At 39.9% G+C, this 21,837-nt stretch overlaps 2 protein-coding genes across 3 annotated transcripts; both read right to left on the bottom strand.

Moving 5' to 3' along the window:
• Window positions 1-1,351: 1,351 nt before the first annotated feature.
• Window positions 1,352-4,138, bottom strand: LOC115807099 (glutamine synthetase-like). Its single transcript, XM_030767960.1, has 6 exons — window positions 3,970-4,138; window positions 3,516-3,677; window positions 2,969-3,115; window positions 2,477-2,604; window positions 1,829-2,028; window positions 1,352-1,691 (listed from the first exon to the last, which is right to left on the bottom strand). Exons 1-6 carry the CDS (start codon window positions 4,136-4,138, stop codon window positions 1,352-1,354), a joined length of 1,146 nt encoding a protein of 381 aa, XP_030623820.1.
• A 5,044-nt stretch (window positions 4,139-9,182) lies between these two features.
• On the bottom strand, window positions 9,183-21,449 carry mamdc4 (MAM domain containing 4). 2 transcript variants are annotated; one of them, XM_030769165.1, is made up of 29 exons: window positions 21,318-21,449; window positions 20,301-20,390; window positions 20,005-20,166; window positions 19,689-19,814; window positions 19,166-19,399; window positions 18,119-18,238; window positions 17,815-17,973; window positions 17,606-17,706; window positions 16,930-17,085; window positions 16,680-16,770; window positions 16,443-16,559; window positions 16,116-16,214; window positions 15,828-15,965; window positions 15,408-15,547; window positions 14,918-15,026; window positions 14,678-14,782; window positions 14,429-14,563; window positions 14,031-14,158; window positions 13,602-13,815; window positions 13,184-13,321; window positions 12,779-12,903; window positions 12,484-12,574; window positions 12,079-12,228; window positions 11,741-11,866; window positions 11,370-11,497; window positions 11,060-11,165; window positions 9,999-10,189; window positions 9,681-9,735; window positions 9,183-9,468 (listed from the first exon to the last, which is right to left on the bottom strand). In XM_030769165.1, exons 1-29 carry the CDS (start codon window positions 21,385-21,387, stop codon window positions 9,461-9,463), a joined length of 3,612 nt encoding a protein of 1,203 aa, XP_030625025.1. In that variant the 5' UTR covers window positions 21,388-21,449; the 3' UTR covers window positions 9,183-9,460. The 2 variants fall into 2 exon arrangements, with proteins under 2 accessions (XP_030625025.1, XP_030625024.1); XM_030769164.1 differs by having other exon boundaries at window positions 9,685-9,735.
• Between the last annotated feature and the right edge of the window lie 388 nt (window positions 21,450-21,837).

Raw genomic sequence — 21,837 nt, 5'->3', positions numbered from 1 at the left:
CATCATCATCATCATCATCATCATCATCATCATCCTCCTCCTCATCAAGAGCTGTGTTGGGCATTATCTAGTTGCTCTGCTCTCTGACTGTGTTTAGAAGAAAGCAAAACCACTGACTAAGCGAGACACCATAATTCAGCTCAGTTCTATGTACAGAAGGAATGCACTGACTTTATGATACAGGGTTGGTCCCCTTTCTCCTCCTACCCATAAACTGAGAATAAAGGCCACTTTGGAGCACTCTCCAACACCAGGGTGTGATGACATCAGCAGGATCTCACAGAGAAAGAACTGCTTTGTGTGGCCCCAATTCAATTAGGCACCACTGGAAGATAAAGAGTGGAATGCAACACTTTATTCATCTCACCTCCATGTTCGTCAGGTATAAGGAGCTCCACAGACGGCGATGCACATAGAAACATAATGTGCCTGGGGCCATAAGATACACACAGCCAAAAACGTCAATACTCAGTCTATGATGCAAGAAGCATTGAACGAAATTTAATATTATTGAGCTGCCATTCAGCTGTCTCTGACCCCAGTGTGCTACTGGGAATTAATTACTGGGTAATCCCTTTCATCAGAAAAAAAACAGATAATCTGATATATGAATTTATTATTAATGTGGCTCATCTATTATTTGTTTATAACCTATATAAACTAGTAAATTATCACTTTAATATTATAAGATGTGTGTGGCATAAAAGCAGCCAAACTGTAAAAGCCGTAAATACGTTAGACAATGTAAGCAACGTGTGTCAACTGTATGCACAGAAGTATTTTGCAAAAACTGTCAACTGTGATGAAACTGTGACATCCTAACAGAATTTTCATTCACAGACAGGAAGGCGAACCAAAGCCAATGAAGCACTTATACCTCCCTCTTGTGGCAATACATAGTAACTGTAATTTACACCAACAAATATATCTCTGAGGGGGGATTTAAATACTAAGCATTTTTAAAAATCAGAACAATAGAATATCTTTATATACATATTCATCTCAGATATGTGAAACCAAACAAAATGAACCTGGGTGAAACAGACTTGTCAGAGAGGGCCAACATAACACAGAGACCATAAGCAGACCAGCAAACTTCCTTGGTTCAGCCTTGTAGTCCTAGCTTTAATACCTCTGCATATACATACATTCATGTCTTAGATATTGTAAATATTTTAAAATTATTTCATAACACACAAAAGAATGCATTATTAATTAAACAAACTTTACAAACATTTTATACACTATGCATCTTGTTACAGCTGTTTAGAGAAATGACAAATATCACTCAAATTGCTAACAGTTTGATCATTTGCAACAAAAAATAACCATGTAATGTAGCTTTAATGTTTTATTCCAGCTCTGTAATATCGCCGGGCTGTTGGATGTCGTCTGTATCTTCTGCTTCTTCTAGCAGACAGGTGCGGGCGATAGCACTTGTCACAGCATACGGGTCACAGTTGGCCGCTGGACGGCGGTCCTCAAAGTAACCACATCTATCCTGACCCACCTGCCGTGGGATGCGGACACTGGTTCCGCGGTGAGCCACCTCGGAAGAGAATTTATAGATGCTGGAGGTTTCATGGCGACCTGTGAGGCGGCGTTTGTTGTCCTCACCCCCATGTGGATCGTACACGCAGATGTGCTGGCTGTGACGTTTGCCCAGTTTCTTTATGGCCGTATGGATGTGCCTGTCAGAGAAATCAGTCTGACGGCCTTGGATGGTTTGCTGGCATAATAATGTGTATGTGCATGTGTTTGTTTGTGTGTGTGTGTGTGTGTGTGTGTGTGTGTGTGTGTGTGTGTGTAAGCCACATTGAATACTCACTCAATTCCATTTTCAGCTCTGGTAGCTTCCGTGCTGACATTGGTGTGACAACCTGCCCCATTCCAGTCCCCTTCCATGGGTTTTGGGTCAAAGGTTGCCATCACCCCAAATTCTTCACACACTCTGTGCAGCAAGAAACGTGCCATCCACAGGTGATCTCCCATTTCAATACCTTCACATGGCCCCACCTGAAATTCCCACTGAACACAGAGACATACACAAGCAAGACTAGTCAAGTTTACACTTAGCTGTATATTTACATACAAACTCCACCTAACATATAATAACAAAACTGTGGGGGCACAGTGTGCTTTTATATTTACAATATATGGTATAACCAGTTTATTATGAAAGTTCAGTGCATCATTATGGACTTACACAGTTATTTTACAGGATTGTTACACTGTACACAGAGTTCTTCATAGACCAGTTCATAGGAAAACTAATACATGAGCAAAGTCCGAAGAGTTTATGGAAAGCATTCTGATGTTGCCTTCAGGTACAGATGTTGTACGTGGGATCCACCATTCATAAGTCAGTTCTTAGACATCAATCACATCTTCACACATGTACATATGCACAGTTGAGTGAAATGCGAGAGCATTTGTTGGCAGAAAGGCACAGCAGAAGAAGCTATGTGTGACAAACCTGAGAAGGCATGACCTCTGCGTTTGTGCCACAGATTTTGACTCCTGCATAGATACAAGCTTTATAGTGACATTCCACTATGTCTCTGCCAAAGGCCTTGTCTGCCCCCACACCACAGTAGTACGGGCCTACAGGAGACAGACAGTCATAACACAGATTTTCAGCACCATTATACATCATGGTTTTCACAAAGCAATGTGCAACTTAAGAAACAATGCACACATTAAAATGCTTTTATTCTTGCCTCAAACAAATATTTTTTCATGTACTTCAAGATATGATACAGTTAATGGCTACTGTTGTCATACTGTTACCTAAAACCAAAAGTATATTTCCCTGTATTAATATGACGTGTCACATTATTAACTAAAAGGTCTTTCCAAATTTGGAGACAAAACTGTTAACTTTTTTAGTCACAGTATGGTGCTGAAAGATTCACGGTAGTTCACCGTTCCAACCACGACATCCACACACACACACACACACACACACCTTGTGGGGCTGGGAAGCCATTCAAAGGCCAGGCAAATGGGCGCCCATCCATCCCTAAAAGAGTATACTCCTGCTCCATTCCAAACCATGGGTGGTGTTCCTTAACCTGGTCCATCACTTTCTTGCAGTTGTGGCGATGGTTACTATCTACAAAAGACCAAGTCAAGAGATTCACTTTGTCAGACATGTAACAGGTGACATTAAATTTCAGTCTGCAGAAAAACATAACATGTCCCAAATCTGCATATATTAATACATTTAGTTGTATATATTGTGCCAAGCATGTAGCATCCCTACCTTTAAATAAAGCTAAAGCATTCTTTCCTAAGTTGCTGTGAGTGCATACTAAAATACTGTTAACAAACATTGCACTCATACACATGGTATGAACAATCAACAACCTGTAAAAAAAAGGTATTGTGTGTAATTTGATTCTTCAAAAAAAAACCAGTTCAACTGAGCTCCTTTTACTTCTAAAAGAGTCGTCAGAAATGAAGACGGTGTCTCCACGGTCAGAGATAAAGACAGTGACTGTATCCCTCCTCACTTGCAGGTTGACGATTGTACTTCAGTACTTCACAGAGGACCAGTTTGTTGGGGTCCAGGGTAAATGGATCCCTGAACATGCAAACAGGTATCAGAAACATGTCACTGTTGGAGCCTTCTGACTGGCCTGTGCTGGAACCATCAAAGTTCCACTCAGGAATATCTGCATTGACAAACATCCAGCAAATATGAGTATACATTTAAAAAAAAAAAAAAAAAAAAAAAACAGCATGAACTTGTCTGTTCTTAATTACTTTGCAGCAAATATCTTTCAAAAGATATTATTTATTATTATTATTATTATTATTATTATTATTATTATTAAAAAGTTGTTTTTAATTATTGCTGTTGTTGTTATTAATATTATTGTTATTGTTGTTATTGTTATTATTATTATTACCACTTTAGAAGTACTGTTCAAAATATTTTTAAGGGTGTGAAAAAACACTTCCTACCATCAATGCTCTGAGGTTCACACTCTAAGGTTCGAGTTTTGTTGCGTAATCCTTCCCCAGAACCATCAATCCAGACATAGGTCACCTGGCAGAGGTTCCCCTGTGGCAGGGCAAGGTAGTGATGACGCAGGCCTTTATTCAGGCAAGAGCTGGCTGACACTGAAGACATGCTCCACATGGTATGGACTGTTTTAAGAGTGAGAACAATACATTGCCTTAACAATGAAACATGCACACATCAAATAACCTCTGCTATCTGCTGATTTGACTGCAGATAATGGACACTGGCTAAGGATTGTGAACATAAGCCATCATGGTCACTGGTGAGCCCTGCAGGTGATGATGTCACAATGCCACAAACATGGCAAACATCACAAATCTACTAAACACTAAATACCATTACTTTCTATTGCATCAGTCAGTGAACCATTCATCAGTATTATCTAAGCATTTTGTCATAACTGTTCTCAAAAATCTTCCTCTACAGTTCTTATGATAATGTTACTTATTACGAACAAATTTCATCTTCATATTAGTAACAAATATATTACCTTTACCATGTTTTACCTGAGGGACTGAAAGAATAATTGTAGTAAATTTGGCTTTTTCAAGTTGCACCTCTTGTATGTGAGCATTGCTCTGTGAGTAAACTGACTATTAATCAGTATTCATAGAATTCTCACTGTATGTGTATCAGCACCATAAAACAAGGAACACTGTATGAAGAAGTGCTATATGTATCATGAGAGCTGATTCTCAATACCAGTGTAACAACTTAGTAGTGACAGTTCACATACAGTATTACCCAAAGGAGAAGTCAAAAGTCATACTTGTGTTTTGTTTTGTTTTAAATGATACAGCCAATAACACAGAGCTAGATTCAGCAATATAATGAAAAACATACGAATTTGTGAAATATAATTGTTAATATTCCATTGCTAAAAAAGGTGAATGAACATGAAGGCAAATTTCTTTAAACCATTGTTGAAATAATAAATAGATGCTGTAAGTATATATACATATATGCACAAAGAGAGAGCAAGAGAAAGAGTGAAAGAATATGCACATGATGCGTGTATAAATATATGTATCTAATATGATATGTAATTTCCATTTCTCCAGGCAGTTAAGCATTAGTTAACCACATTTTGATGAGAAAATGTCAAGTATTTGAAATGGGTTTACAGCTGTCATTACCATAATCAGGTCAAAAAACACAACAATGTACTGACCATATAATGTTTACAGGAAAATACACACTCACTCTGCATTCAGCGGTTTGTATACAGTGCATACGTTATTAACGAAAGGCAAAGCAAATTCTGGAAAAGACAAGCTTATCAGAGCTACTACTGATCACAAACGAGACAACTTACTCAATTTGAACACAATGGAATGTTTTGCTCTTATCCTTCCCCTAAGCGTCCGAGTTGTGAGAACCTGCATCTTAAAACAATCCTTAAATGCCTCTTCTGACGTAAGAGACACGCCTACTCTGAGTTACCAGTTCTGCTGAACAAGATCCAATGTTGCTAATAAATTCAGGACGAGAATTTATTTTACATAAACATACTACAAAGTTGAATTCAGTGCAGTACAATACTGCTGTTAGGGTACTTGAATGTTGAATCATATGACCCAAGTTCAGTGAAAATGTTTATTAACCATAACTGGAAAACAACAAGAACACAATAACCACAGTACTCTACCATTAGTTAACTGACTACGCTTTGACTATGAAACTAAAACCATATGATTAGATTCACTAAAAAAACAAAAAACAAAAAAAAGGCTTTTCAAGCCAAAATATTGTTCAAAGTTGCATGTAATACTTCCACAACTTGTAAACATGTGTACTGAGAAGCTGACAGATCATACATTCAAGAAACATGGATAAGCACTTTTTGAAGCATGGCTGTCAGATTATGGAACCAGAAACCAATTCGCCATCATTGCTGATTCCAGCTTTTTACTTCATTTACTCGGAACACGCGATTAAATATCAGGGGACAGTAACAATGCTGAGGAGGCTAAAGACCAGAACAAGTTAGCTCAAGGGATAAGACATGTTTACATAAAGCAGAATAAATACAAAAAAATACTAGTAGTAATGCAGATATTTATGTACCACTCAGCATAAGAAATGCTGACTCAGTACTAGGTAAGGTTGTTTAAAATGTCAAATCAATTAATATATAAACAGTGCTCCTGCTTAGTTCTAAGAAAAGGAAATGGTTATATTATAGTTTAATAGGCCACATTTAGAACCCTGGAAATACCCATAAAACTTGTTGTTTGTTAGCTCTAAGCAAAGGCAGGGCATCATTCTTCAAAACAAAAGTATATTTGAATAATCTGATTGCTTGTCATTTAAAGAAAATGGTTTGGCACCGTTGTCTTTGTCTAAAGTGAAAGTAAGCTGTCTAACAATTCGCAGAAGCACCATAACTTACAGTATTTGCAATTGCATTGCCTGGATGAATGCCCAGATCTAATTGACAGGGCAGAAACAAAAAATACTGCACATACCAAAAAATCATGATTACACCTTGATGAACTTGTTTTGGGCTGATATGAAATGATGCTTCATTGTCCATGTGCATCTGTGCATTTAATCTCAGGTTTGGGTGCGTTTTGTCCTGAAGTAAAAAAGAAAACCTGTTGAAGTAAAGATCAGAGCCTCTGGGTTGTGGTTTTTTTTTTTTTTTCATGGTGTTTTCGGCACATAATACACTTGAAAATGAGATTACATCAGAAATGATGTGTCTGTTTTGTTGGACATCATTAAGATCTCAGCCAAAAAGAACCATATGGGAGTAAAGTTTTACTATACAGGCTTAATGCTGTAGACCTAAAGATTGTGGGAGAAGTCGAGAATATAGCAGCTGCTTCTTTCTTAGAAAGCAAAAAGAAAGAGGAATATGTTTAGGGATAACATATCTCATGTATTCTTGATTATAGCATGACAAGATAACGCACAAAATATCATAATATGAATTAATTGAACAGCCAGCTGGTCAATCATCACAACTACAGTAGTTTGAGACACATTTCACCTCATCAGTTTACAGATATTCACTCAAATCTCTGAATGAGATGTACTGTACTGTTTCCCAATGCAGCATCATATGGTCAACAAAGTAAAAGGCAGCATATGGCACAGCGTGGCCTCAGAATCAGACGACCACAAGGGCGTCCATCGAGCACTGCCAGCGAACTTCGCTGTATCCTCCACAGCCCAAGGGTTTCAAGCTTTTCGGACAATACGACCACTCTTTTTCCAGTCCCGTTTCTCTGTCCGTAAAGGCTGGCTACTAACCCGCCAGTTACCATGACAGACACGCCCACTGTAAAAAGATAAAACAACAACAACAAAAAAAGTAGGTTGATGCAGCTGTAGTAACACTGATAGTCAAACAGCTCGTTTCTCTTTTCTGTAATCTGTTCTAGCGGATAGGCCTCTAATAATAGGTGCCTGCAACCTGTTTCATTCATTCTCTAACACACAGACACACACACACCTGGAGCACCACATGAGTCCAGTCCGTTTCCGGGGCTTTGCTGCTTGTCTCCGGTACTGCATCCAGCCACACACAAACTCGTGGGCGATCATAACGTACAGTAGGAATATTAGCACAGCAGGGTCCATTCTGCCCTCAGAAACAAGCGATGTGCTGGTATTCAGTGCGGATGGACTCCAGGTTGCTCAGATGAAATGCACTTGTTAAAACGCGCAGGTTATCTGTATTTACTGACAAGAATTAAACCCATAGCTACTCACATGCGACTCATCGGTGTTCCGAATTTTGACTGGGTCTCGTTCAAAGTCTATCCCCTTTTTGCGTAAGACAGCGCCCTCGTATTTACTTCTTAAGTGTTAGTTCTACAACTATTTTTATTCTTTAAAAAGAGCGGTATGTCTAATACGGCTTTTCTTTAAAATCAAGCATTACGTTAGCCCACATGATTCCAGTCTAAACTGTCGCTCGAATAAACCAACCCGAGTTTCCCCACAAATGGACCTTGAGGATGTTGCCGTGGAGACATTGTCGTTGCTAGGGCGAGATGTCGTCATTTAGATTTTAAAATCATCTAGTATTTGAACAGCGAGAATAATACCGACTACCTCCGTCTCTTAAAAAACGTACTGATCAATTCAATTCATGTAGTCTTGAAAATACTATTTCAGAATGACCTCCGTTATCACTCAGAGACAGAGATAACATTGCAAAAGACCATTTTATTTCAAGACCATTTCGTTTTATTTGACATCACAGTTGATTCTGAAATAATTGTCACCAGCTGTAATTTCGAACAAAGAAGAGTCTGATAGGGTTTCCTATTTTTACCTAGTAAACTGGTAATCATTGGTGTTTTGTATATAACACTTTCTAATTAGTACATTATTTTCCAAACCAAATGAATAGCATGACTTAACTATTGAAATATACAAATTATACTTCTGATGTGGAACACAGTGTTGCTGAGGAATACAGGATGACAAAAAAAAAAAGTCAGTTTCATTTTCTTTCATGGAACCCTGTCAGTCTGATTTCACTCAACACAAACATTGTCTTAATCTTTATCTCATCCTATCAACAACAATCTCTGTACTTTGACAATCTCTGACTCAACTCATCTCTCCCCCTGTTCTCACTCAAATGTAGCCCAAACTAGAAAACTGTCCCTAAATTCTGTTTAGGGCAGTCCACTCCCCTCAGTTTTCATGCTCTGACTAAAATGCTATCACGCCGAACAAGTCTCCATTCTTCTCATTCTTGTCTGTTCTCATTCACATAATATCAGTATCATCTTCTTTTGTGTCAGACTTTTCTTTCTTTGTGTTGTGTGGGAAGGGCTATGAACTCATTGGTTCATTAGCTCCTGGAGTGACTGCTGGAGAAATGTGAAAAGCTCTTAGATCTCTTGTGAAAACCTGTGTGTGCTGTGCTTGCTGTCCTAGCCAATGATACAGGCGCTCTTCTAAGAAGTTACAAAAGTTCACCCCTCTAAGAGAGTAGCATCTCTTTAATCTCTTTAGAGCATTAAGTGTGTAATGTTATGTAGTTAATACATCTCAATCTCTGTCTCAATCTCAGATGTTTCCATATCTGAAACAATGTGCAGTGTATTCATCAGCACAGGTGTGTGTGTGCGTGTGCGGGTACGTGTGTGTGTGTGTGTGTGTGTGTGTGTGTGTGTGTGTGTGTGTGTGTGTCTGTGTGTACCCATGTTCATGCGTGTGCATGTGTGTGCCTGTGTGTCCCTGTGTGTGGGAGTATGAACGCTCACATTTGTAAGTTTGTGTGTGTGTGTGTGTGTGTGTGTGTGTGTGTGTGTATGGGCGTGCAGGTATCTCCATTTGGGGCGGAGACTGATGTAGACGACACAAGCAGTTCTTCTGCTGTGACATCGCCTGATTTGCTCCATGGCCACAACTAGGTGGCGCAGTCTCCCACTCTCCTAAGACACCTCCTGCTCCTGCACTGTGCTAAATTCCTGCAGACAGACCAAGGTAGGGCCAGTTGTAACTCATCAAGTCATTCATCAGGCAGTGTGTTCCCTCTTAAGCAATCATTTGAAAAAACTACAATTTTTCACAAGAAATACATTAACAAAAATCATAAAACATGTATGAAGACATTGCGTGATTTTAAATGTCCATTTGATTTCTTTTTTTAAAGAACTTAGACCTCAAACATTGTACATACTTACATCAGCATCCTGCCCTTGTATGGGCATCTGGTTCACAGTCACTCTGTCTGGCTGAAACACATTAAATGTTCAAAGATCATCACTGTGAGACAAACTAAAATCTCTCCACCCTTTCCATAAATGCCTTGTGCACAGCTTTCCTGTGAGATCTCTAAACTGTCCAATTACAGGGAAAACAGGAAAAAGATAAGGTGTGCTTTTCAAGGGAGTTTTCCCATTTTTGATATCATTCCTTAAAAAGCATGTGGTCATGTGGTAGACAGCTTTGCTACAGTGAAGACAAAGACACTCTCCTCATTGTGATAGAGACTTACTACGTTTGTAGGCTCATATAAATCGTTGCTAAAGCCACTGTTGTCTACACTTGTGGTCTGCTCTGTCAAAGCTCTGGCCTTCTCCCGAATGCGCAGGCAGAACACCAATATTCCACTCAGTGTGATCAGCAGAAGTATAAGTACTATGACAGAGGCAACGATTCCAGCAGTGTTGTCAGACGAAGAGGAAGCTACAAAAAGACAAAAAACAGTTCGTCAGAAAAAGTAAAATATTAGGACATTTGATCAAAGACCTAAAGTCTAAGGTCAACATGACTGCTGGTGTCAACGTAGCCTTAGCTGATAGAATCTAAAACGTAATTCAGAGAAGTGATTGTGCATTCATATACTTATCTCCAATGTGTATTTTATATAAAAATTACTGCTGGACTGTTGGGTTACCGCCTATGTTGCCTATGCACAACTTTGCACAATTTCTTTGTGGTACTTAGCCATATACTTACCTCCAACTTGCATTCTGTATTGTATTTGTATTGTATCTTATATTATTTACGGTAAGTATTACTCAGTTAATTACCTCACATTGGACTACCTCCATAGGCACATAATCTGTCTATTTTGCACAATCTCTATGGTATTTGTTTATGTATTATTATTAGTATTCTTGCACTGTTAATATTATTTGTACAGTACTTGTTTGTTACTGTTTTTGCACTATTAGCTGCTGAAGTAAGAACCGCTGTGCTTTCGTCTGTGTTTTTGGCTTTCCATGCATGTACTGGTGGTCTGGTCGTGTTATGTCGTATCAGCTGCTGGATACCTAAATTTCCCTCGGGATGAATAAAGTATCTATCTATCTATCTATCTATCTATCTATCTATCTATCTATCTATCTATCTATCTATCTCTATATATCTATCTATCTATCTATGCATACCCCTGACTGATATGATGGGAGTTCAGATTTATCTTATCAGGGTCTGTTTCTTCATGTCAGTCCTGGTTTCTCTCTGAATGGCGAATTATTCATCTGCTTTTGCGGAAATAGATGCAGGTGAGTTGGTCCAGGGCATTATGGAATATGTGTTCAAGTGACTTACTTGTCTGGGGGTCTGTGACCTTTCCTGCACAGTTAATTCCAACAGTGAACGTGATGTCATCCAGAGCAAGAACTCCCTTTTCTCCTTTAAGTCCTTCAAACACAATCTGACAGACACACACATACACACACACACACATACACACAGAGAAAGAGTTTATATCATATATTATTATCTAGTTGTGTTTTATGTACCATCTTGGATCAATTATTTGTCATTCAATATTAGCTGCAATCTGTACAGGCACAGACCTCTACACAATTACATGTAAAAAAAAATAAAATGCCATGTAAGTTGTATGTCCTCTGACCTGGTATTCTGTATCTGAGGTGACATCAATTTTAAAATATTTCCAAACTCCACCTTCAACCTCTGTCAGACTCAGAAGCTCCTCCCTTTCATGTCCAGACAACCTCAGCACCTTTAATGTGCTATCATCTGCAAAAAGGTTCACAGGGCATCTAACCGTGTCAATTAGGAGCACTCCCTACCTAAATATCTAAACAGTTTCAACAACCAGTTGAATAAACTCTAACATCTATGCTCTGATTCATTAAGATTCTACCTCAGTCAAGTAAACAATTGAAGAAGACACAATCTACGTTGTAAGGGTTACATGCCATACAGTAATACTGAAAGCAAAGTGAATTTGGTGTTATTAAGTGAGTGGATTGGACTTACGGTATGTGGGCTGATGAACCCAAAAAGACAGGCAGCTGCCTTTAGTGGGGGGTTGGTAAGGACTCAGAAGCCAAGCATTATATTTTTCAGTGGCCCGCTCGGTATGGGGGAGGGACAAGAAGTGACCTGAAGAGAGATGAAACAGATCATTTTTACCAAAGCCTTTTTAAACCAAAGATTTGACTCTAATTCACAACTGAGTACAGCTTGAGGTTTTGAAACTTGTTCTGTGTAAAAAATTCTGCAATAAAACATAAATGCACACACGCAAGCACACACATACACATACATATTCACATACACATACACATACGCACGCACAAAACCACACATGTCACCTCTTTCATTGCTCAGTGTATGGTCATATGGAGGTGTGGGGTATTTTGTCTCCACCGACACACTGGTCAGCTCCCAGTCTAATAGGTCCAGCTCTGTGTTCTGAGTGTTGGACCATCCACACAGACCATGCTCCAGATCACAGAGATCACCTAAAATATAAACACAGCCACAGAGTGTGACAAAAACAAACACACAAAGTTTACACATCAGTTACATTCTTGTAACACCTCTTCTCTCCGTTCCATTCCATTCCATTCCTTTCCTTTTCATTCCTTTCTTTCTTTCTTTCTTTCTTTCTTTCTTTCTTCCTTTCTTTATTTCTTCCTTTCTTTCTTTCTTCCTTTCTGTCATTTTGTCTTGTTTACACCATTTGTTCCTCACTTTGATTTCTGTCTCATACAAACCCAAGGAAGGACAACTGTGCGATAACAAGATGATGTCATCCACTGCAATGTGAGTCTCTTTGCCACCTGCTCCCTCAACTTCAAACTGCAGCTGAAACACAGATCAGCAACAAGGGCATTTATAACAATTTACATATGTTATATGTCCCATCGTTTAGATCGGTTTCATTTCATTCCACTTTCATCACGTTACACACTCATCACATCACCAAGAATGAATTGTCCGGCTGTTTTGAGGGACAGGTGAGACTCCATAAACCTGATGTTTCTTTATTAAGTGCCCAGAACCATGTACCTGCCAGTCTCCATGCCAGTCGATATTGGCTGATGCATGACGCCAAACGTCTCCCTGGTTCACACTGCTGGAGAATAGTTTAATCCTGTCTCCTTTCACGGGCTTCACAAACACATTTAGAGAACCTGTTTGATCATGGGCACACAAAATGCACAACCATACATTCACACAAACACGGATACACAAACAAAGACACATACCAACACACACCAACACACATCCAGACACACACACATACACACACATTAATTCAAAAATAACTACAGTGTGCAAACACTTAAGAAGAAAACTAGACCAAATCTGATGTTATTCACAACTGTTTGTAACTATTTGCAAGCATTTATGTTTACTGCATGTTATTAGATTATACAGCTGCAATATTGTCTTCTCAGTGTGACCTCTTACCAGGGTTGTCTCCCCCCATATAGTACCAAAACTGCAGACACTCAGTGTAGTCCACACCTCTGTGCACAGGGGAAGTCAGGGTGCTCACACTGCCCTGGGGAAGAGTCTCTGTTCCACTGTGGATCATCATGTAGTACCCTGGAAAGGGAAACCCTTTTTGTTAATGCCAAACCTCAAACTGACTCATACCCTGAGTCTTCTCTATGGGATTTATCAGAGTGCTGGGCATATTGTGAGTTTATATATAAATATCACAATATATTCAGAGTTCTGTGTATGACCACCAAGAATAATGAGGCCACAAAATGAATATGGAGATGATGCAAACTATTTGAGTAGAAGAATATAAATATTACATAACTTAGTCACTGAACTGATTCTTTTGTGGTCTCTGTATATCTGACATCCTTTTCCTTACCTGTCTTTGTGTCCAGGGTGTGGTCAGTTTTGGGTCCAGTCTCAGAGGAGGCCCAGCTCTGCAGGACCCAACTGGGAGTTCCAGTTGAAGTGTATCCACAGTTCTGTCCCTCAAAGGAACACATGTTTGGCAAAGCACATGATCCTGGCACAAATGCCAAATCATCTATTGCCACCTGGCCATCGAAACCAGAACGCACTGCCTCAAACATTAACTAAGAGAGGAGTGGTGAGAGAGACGGATGGTGTTAGGAAGAGGGAAAAAAAAACAACCTTTATTGTCAGTTTGACAAAATCGACAAATGAATTTAGATCAAAGATATAAAACAGTAATTACGCTGAGAAACACACACACACACACACACACACATACATATACACACATATATATATGTATTCCATAGATATATATGTATATATAGATCCGTACCTGGAAAGCAGTAAGCTGAGGAGGAACTGTGCAATGGCCCTCATGCCACCTATTTCCATGGGCACCACTGCGGGTCCACAACAACTGCTCTACACCATCTGCATATAGCACTTTAACATTTAACCCACCTACGCAACAGGGACAGAAAAGAGAGAGAGAGAGACAGACAGACAGACAGACAGACAGACAGACAGAGAAGCAAGAAGAACAAAAAACAGAGAAAGAATATTATTATTAATTTTTTGTCTTCACTGAGGAAACACACTTGGGGAATATACATTCTTTGAACACTAAGTACTACACGCTTGTGATTAATTACGTGACAAATTATTTTGTAAATTCTTTCAAAGAGAGATAAAACATAATTCTAAGATGCAGCTTTGTCTCTACTGCTGTACCTGTCTGAGGGCCATACAGTTTGTAATAGAAGGAAAGGCAGTGTTGAGTGTTGGCAGGCTCCCGGGTGAAAGAGAGAAGACGACCTGAAAGACCCCGCAGAGATGGGTCCCACATATCCACCACCAGACTGCTCCCTTCAGAAAGAGAGAGAGAGAGAGAGACAGATAGACAGGGAGAAGAGTGCAGCAGTCGTTACAGAGTCCTGTTGGGTCTGTGGTGGTAGAAGTACACTTGTGTAATTTCTATACCTGTAGAAATAGTGTGGTCCATTCCACTTTGTAGAATCCAGTCGTAGTTGTCTGTTTGGTCCTGGTACCACCCACATAGGCCAGTCTCAAAATTGCATGACAGGTCTAAAAAAAAAAAAAAACCCCAAAAACCCCCAAAAAACCAATTGTGTGTAATGTCACCTTATAGTCAGACTGAGACATATATTCAAGAGCTGTAAAGTGTACTCAAGCTATTTCATGTTTCTGTCAGATTCTCACCAGTGGGAGAGGATGGGAGATACTCAGGGTGGCAGTTGAGAAAGTGAACGTCCTTAACTGCTATCCTAGCATTTCCATTAAGCTCTGTAGCACGGGCCCTGAACTCCAGCTGAGGGTTCAAGAAAGACAGGAAAAGGCAGAGAGATGAGTTAATTTCAGCAACAACATCCATCAAGTGTTACATATTTCAAGATGGACAGCTTGATGAGATCTCAGCTAAGTAGTTAACTAACACCCACACGTTCAAGAGCCAGTGAGCCTGGACTTTTATCCAGAAACTGTTTGAGTTTGCATGGCTATGTAGCCATTTAAGAAATGCTAATATGATCTTTCCACAGTGCATCGGATATAAAGACGCCAGCTCCTGCCTTTATTAACCAATCCAGACATGAGTTAACGTGCTGTATGTACACTTCAGCAACAAATATAAATCAAGACACAATATGGTAATGATCTAGTGACAAAATCCTGCAAATTTTTGTAATAGTACCTGGAATCTATGACCTCGAGCTCCTACGTACACCTCTTTCTCCAGCCACACCCCATGCTCCTGCCCAGTCGTCCCACTGAACTCCCACAGGCTCGGCTGGGTCCCCAACACGCTGTCCACCACACCGACTGACACTTTACCTGCAGAGTACACAGCAGAGACAGACAACAAATGAAAGGAAGCTAAAGGAAGGTCACGAGAACTCCAGATTCAAACAGATACTGAAGGACATGTGAATGACAGTGCTGGCCACAAGAAAGAGGTAGGTTACAGAGATGGACAGAGTTTGAGAGTGACTGAGAATAAGGAGACAGACATTGAGGGAAATAGAGACTAATTGAGAGGAACACTGGGACTGATGAGAGGGAGAGGGAGAGGGAGAGGGAGAGAGAGAGAAAGAGAGAGAGACTTTAAGGTTACCAATGTGGGCATTGTTGCCGGTGAGACTGTATGAGAACTGGAGAGTGCAGGAGGGGCCAGATGGACCCAGGAGAGGCGTGCGTGTCTGGGCTTCACTGAGCTGCTGACCGGCCGCTGCAGTCACATGCAGGAACTCCTCTGACAGAACACAAACACACACACAACTTTTAAAACACTATTTGCTGTTCTGAGAAAAGAGAATCTTATAGTTCCGTAATTCCTATATCAGAGTCATACACACACACACACACACACACACACACAAACACACAGTAAATCAGCACTAACCCATGGGCGTGCCATTGACTTCACGATGCAGCTCCCAGCCCTGACTACCTATGCTGGTATCGGTCCACCCTGAGCTTCCATTCGCATATGAGAAATCACCTGTGAACAATGTGAAAATGAGCTACAACAAATGAATTTCCCCACGAGATCAGCAAAATATATATGAGCGCTTCTACCGCTGATATCTGTCTTTCCTCATTTATACAGACAAGAAAAGCCCACACTGCACGCAGGGCTAGCGCCTCCCCTCACAGATCATCAAATGTTTGTAAACATTTGTATATTGTAAACAAAGAAACAAAAAAGTCACACTCCTCTTTCTCTTACCACACTTGGCCTCATCCTCACCACTCTCACAATCCTTTTTAAAGTTACACATTTTATTAATGTCGTCTGTGCATGGATTGCCAGGACTTTGGGGAAATGATGCATTATGCTTTATGCCTGAAAAGAATGAAAATAGAATGAAAGTTATTGAAAGCAAAAGGTAAAAGAAATGAAGAAGACTGTGTGTGTGTCTGTGTGTGTGTGTGTGTGTGTGTGTGTGTGTGTGTGTTTCCATACCACTAGATAAGCGGCACTCAGGGGACAGTATAATGTTATCAATGGCAATTCCTCCATATTCTCGATCTCGAATCGCGCCCACAAATAAGATCTGAGAAAAGGGAGGCAGAGAGAGCAAGACAGAGACAGTGATGACAGAGAAAGAATGATAGACAGATGGAGAGAAGATGAAAGAATGAGAATTGTGGCATGGAGGAGGAGCATTGAATGAAATGGTCTCTTGGTTTTCAGTTAGCAGCGAGACTCAGACCTGGAAAGTGCTGTTGACCACGAACTCCACCTCCGCCTTCACCCACAGGTCACCTAATGAACCCCCTCGCTCCCAAACCGGTTCAATCTTTTCCCCAGCCACCAGGACCGACAGCCCACCTGAAACCGGCCCAAACTGGTGTGTGTACATCACCATCTGCAAAAACAATCGGATGACCATGCTGGGTTTGACTCCTAAAACATGCTAGAATTTACCAGAACTAAAAATAGTACATTCCTGGTCTTCCATACGAAACAATGAAGGCAAGCCACTGCCATGACCTCTCTGAGTTTACTGAATTTGTGACAAATATTTCTGAAAGAACCGTTGTGCCCACATAATGAGTACACAGTGAAAAAAACATATATATTAGGATGGGTTTTAATTTTAAGTTGGAACGGCCTGATTTAGCATTACGCTAAAATCCATAAAGTCCGATAAAGTGGGTATCAATCTGAATCTAGGCAACCAATAGCAAATTCAAATCTTCAAAGACTATTCACAATTTCTATCCTCAATGAAGGCATACAGAGAAAATTACCAATGTAAGTGACCTTAATTATTCTGATTCTACCTCTGAGAAACTATAAAATTCACATGTGAGATATATGCAGTTTTTCGAGACCAAAACAGTTCATTCTCTTTCTTGCTTAATAAGGCTATATTAATTACATACCCTGCATGGATGGGAGCTGTTGGTTGGGTCAAGCAGAGGGCTTTGAAAAAATGACCAGTCACTCTTAAACACATCTGGCTTTGTGAGGTAAAGGAAGTGACCTTTGGAATAAGAGAACAATCGTATTTATACACTATGGCGAAAGTCACATCGTTCCAGTACTGATTAATGATCAATGGGTCGTATTCCTAAGAATGACTCTAACACACCTGATTCAGTATTGGTAGTGTGGTCTCTTCCGGGTCCGTCCAGTGGATCAGATATGGAAATGTTTATCTGGCTAGTCCTGGTCCATTTCACAGAAGTAATGATAGTTCTTAAATCCCATCCGCACAGGTCCTCCTCAAAGTCACATCTCATATACTCTCCTAAAAGATCAAAGGCATGCTTAACTATTCATTTGTAATCTTAATATAACTTGAACTAGCCTAGTTTATTTATTTAATGTAACTTAAACGTAAATTAGTTAAGCGGTTTCCATCAGGGACTGAGATCTGTATGTCCCATTCTCACCACAGCTCTCCTCGTCTGTTCCGTCACCACAGTCGTCAGTTCCGTCACACACCTGATGCTTCTCCACACAGCCGCCATGCCGGCACAGCAGGGATTCTGCCCCACACGCTGCACTGCTCACTGAGAGAGAGAGAGAGAGAGAGAGAGAGAGACAGAGAGAGAGGGAGAGAGAGAGAGAGAGAGAGAGAGGGAGAGGGAGAGAGGAAGGGAGAAGGAGAGAGAGAGACATAGAGGGAACAGTATAAGAAAGAGAGATCACAAATAACAGATCACATTGATTGTATATTTTGAGAGACAGAGAGGTCTCTCAGGCCATGTTTGAGAGTTGTGAAGTTTATTATGAGCAGGGTCATTATAGTTTTGAAATTTTCATTAGTTTTTATTTTTATTTAGTCTTCCAGTTCAGTTTTTGATTTCAGTTTAGTTTTAGTTAGTTTTACAAGTGCATAAGTATTTTTATTTTTATTATGAAGAATTGAATAGTTTTAGGTTAGTTTTTAATTAGTTTTAGTGTTAGTTTTATTTTTCAGGTATTATGAGGAGAGCCTTGATTTATGGAAGCTGAAAAAGGAATAAAGAAAATGAAACTAAACAAAAGTGAAAACGAAGCTGATTTTACCTGCAATTCTATTTCGTTTTAGTTTGTGTTGCATTGTTCATTAGAATTTTTATTTAGTTTTTGTGGTTTTGGAGACGTTTTTATTTTCATTTCAGTTAACGATTATGAGTCATGAATAGTCAAATTATGAATAGTCATGATTGATTGAGACACGCCATTGACAGACAATGCATCAATCAGTCACATGATTAGTTGTTTTGGAATGAACAAGATCTTGACTGCTGGTAAATGCTTTAAAAATGGCTTCTGAGTGTGAACCAGTATTCAGGATTACAACGAGGGTTTCATAAAGAAAGCATGACATACACAGATAAGAGAGAAAAAGGGGCCTTTATCCTTCTTTCATTTAAGTCTCTGTCATGCTGTCTTTATGAATGTCTGATTATAATTACTTATGAGGGAGAGAATATCCTTCTGTTTGTCTTTACCAGGCAGTGCACAGTTCAGGAATTCCAACTGATCAATGGCCACATCTCCAGGTTTCCCCTCTTGGCGACGTGAGTGTATCTGGATGTGGAAAGCTTCAGGGATACGACCCAGGAACGCGGTGGCTTCTCTCCAGCCACGGATGCTGGTTCCCTCTGATCTCCACACAGTTCCCTTCTTCCCATCTTGTCGTATCACAGACACATACAACGAAGAGTCTCCCAGTCCTGTATGACCTACAGTTTACAGAAAGAGTGTGTATTTGTTTATACACATTGCAATTTTTTAAATATAATTATTCTGTATGTATAGTTACTTTACAGATTAGCTACATTAAATGTTCCCTCTGTGGGTTGAGGTGTACGTGTATTTGTGAATCAGTCAAAAGATGTACAGATTGATATAAATTCTGTGTGTGTGTGTGTGTGTGTGTGTGTGTGTGTGTGTGTGTGTGTGTGTGTGTGTGTGTATGTGTGTGTGTATTTGTGTTTTTGTGTTTGTGTGTGTGGGTTTGAACCAAAATACCAGAGTCCCAGATGAAGTATTGAAACTTTAGTCGACATGTGGGAGCAGACTGGTTGATCCGGGGAGATGTCAGAAGAGCATCGCGGGGAGTCTCTACTTTTACCTCAGTCACACCCATGAACCATCCTGTAAAGAAACAGCACAACCACAATCACAAGTTCACTCACCAAACAATCCTGCACACAGATGAAAGTCAAGAGATGCACTCACAGACACACACTCTGCCAAACACACACGACAGTAGGCTACATACAGATACTGACATACATATTCATTCATACACATATGCACACTCCTTTATCAGAGTGAACAGTACCTGTGGATGTGCCTGTGGTGTAGTCAGATGAGGGGCCACTGTCTGGCAGGGAAGCCCCTCTCTGTCGTCTCTCCCAAGCATATGTCTTGGTTACTGAGGTATCTGTCCATCCGCACATGTCCGAGTCTTCAAAGTCACAAATGAAATCTGGACCTTTGTAACCTGTTCCAAAAACCCACGCACACAAGAGAACAGTGCAAAGCTGAAGTTAAAAGACGATTTGTTGAGTCTTTCTTCGTGAAAATTAACCCGTGCTGTAACTGATACGTTCATTCATTTGGATGTGAAATTCTTACCACAGCCCTGTTCATCAGAACAGCGGGTACAGTCGCACACAAAATCACATGTCTTGTCCGTGTGGCACTCTGTTCTCTCCAGCCCAGTGACTGTCAAACAGCAGCATCGGCATGGTAATCTTTAAGCACTTGTGAGAATCTTTAGCATACTGTTAAAGTTACATTGGTAAATTTGGTTGTGGTTCAAGAGAATTGAATATAATTTACAATACTCTCAATTTTAAACACAGGACTTCTTAGGTTTTGATATGGATTTGAAAGTTTGATTTAAAAAAAAAATTTCCACTTCTCCACCACTGAGTCCAGTGTTGAGTGCAAGCCTTAGATATCAAGTTGGATGGCTTATGTCCTCAACTACCTTATCTAGCCCTGGCTCAAGACTTCCAATTCAAACTGGTTCAAAGTTCATATCATTCTCTAATCAGGCTCTTGCAAGTGGAGTTGAGAAAACCAAAGGACTCTGACACAAAGATGTCATGCATTCATAACATGTAGGTGGATGGAGTCAACAGACCTCACACAATGTACAAAACCTTATAAAAAAAAGATCTGCATTTGTTTATTCTGCCAGTCATTTTCTAAACTATTCACTGATTGAAAACCATGCAGTAAGTATGATCAGTGGTTTGAGGGACAATTTTTTTCATCTCACACTTGCATAGGGTTTCTTTCTTTCCGTCTTTACGGAAATATGTCAGTGATTTAAGATGTGATTCAGATACGTCTTGGATTTCTCGTGGAGTATAGAAGTTGTAACACCGCATTACAGTCATTACAGGATCAGTTAAAAACATTCACAGAGCTTCTGTATCATTTGGTACGTAATCGATTTTGGCAACTAAAAAGACTTCAGATGATAGTTAAGTTCTGTTTAATCAGAATCACTATACTGCTCCAAAGGTAACACGTTTTTAAATGACAAATTCAATGAAAAACATATTGATAAGACAATAAACACTTATGGTCAGATTTGAGTAATAATAATTATACCACAGCTCACAATGGTAACGTTCTCACCCTGCTGGAAATATATTAAAACGGACAAGACCAAAATCCAGTTGCAGGAGCCCATGGGTGCCCTCTTCATCGCCGAACCGTTCAGGGCTGTAGAGAGCGTCTGTGCACGACGTGATCTGTGCCTACTTTGTGCTGCTGTACTCACTGCACTCCCGACCTTCTCTCCTGGAGAGATAACGCATGGACTTTATATCCATACTCACACAGCTGCGCTGAATCTCGTCATAAAACACCTCTGGCACACTGTCACTCATCCTACCTGGTCAGTGACCACAAATCAGCCATGACTGTACAATTCTCACAGGGAAGATGACCAAGGATAAAACTCATCACAGAAGACAACAGTGTATATAGACCTACATTAATGGTGAAAAAGATGTCTACAATAAAAAAGAAAGAAGTTTATTGAACATACTAACATTTAATTTATGGGTTAACTACCCAGTAAAGCAATCAGTCACAAAGCTCTTAAATTTATAATCAATGTAAGCATACAGTAAACATATATGTATGGTAGACA

The sequence above is a fragment of the Chanos chanos genome, chromosome 3, assembly GCF_902362185.1.
Source record: "Chanos chanos chromosome 3, fChaCha1.1, whole genome shotgun sequence".
NCBI classification, from domain to species: domain Eukaryota; kingdom Metazoa; phylum Chordata; class Actinopteri; order Gonorynchiformes; family Chanidae; genus Chanos; species Chanos chanos.
The sequence above is the reverse complement of the archived record's forward strand: the minus strand, read 5'-3'. Positions and strand labels throughout refer to the sequence as shown.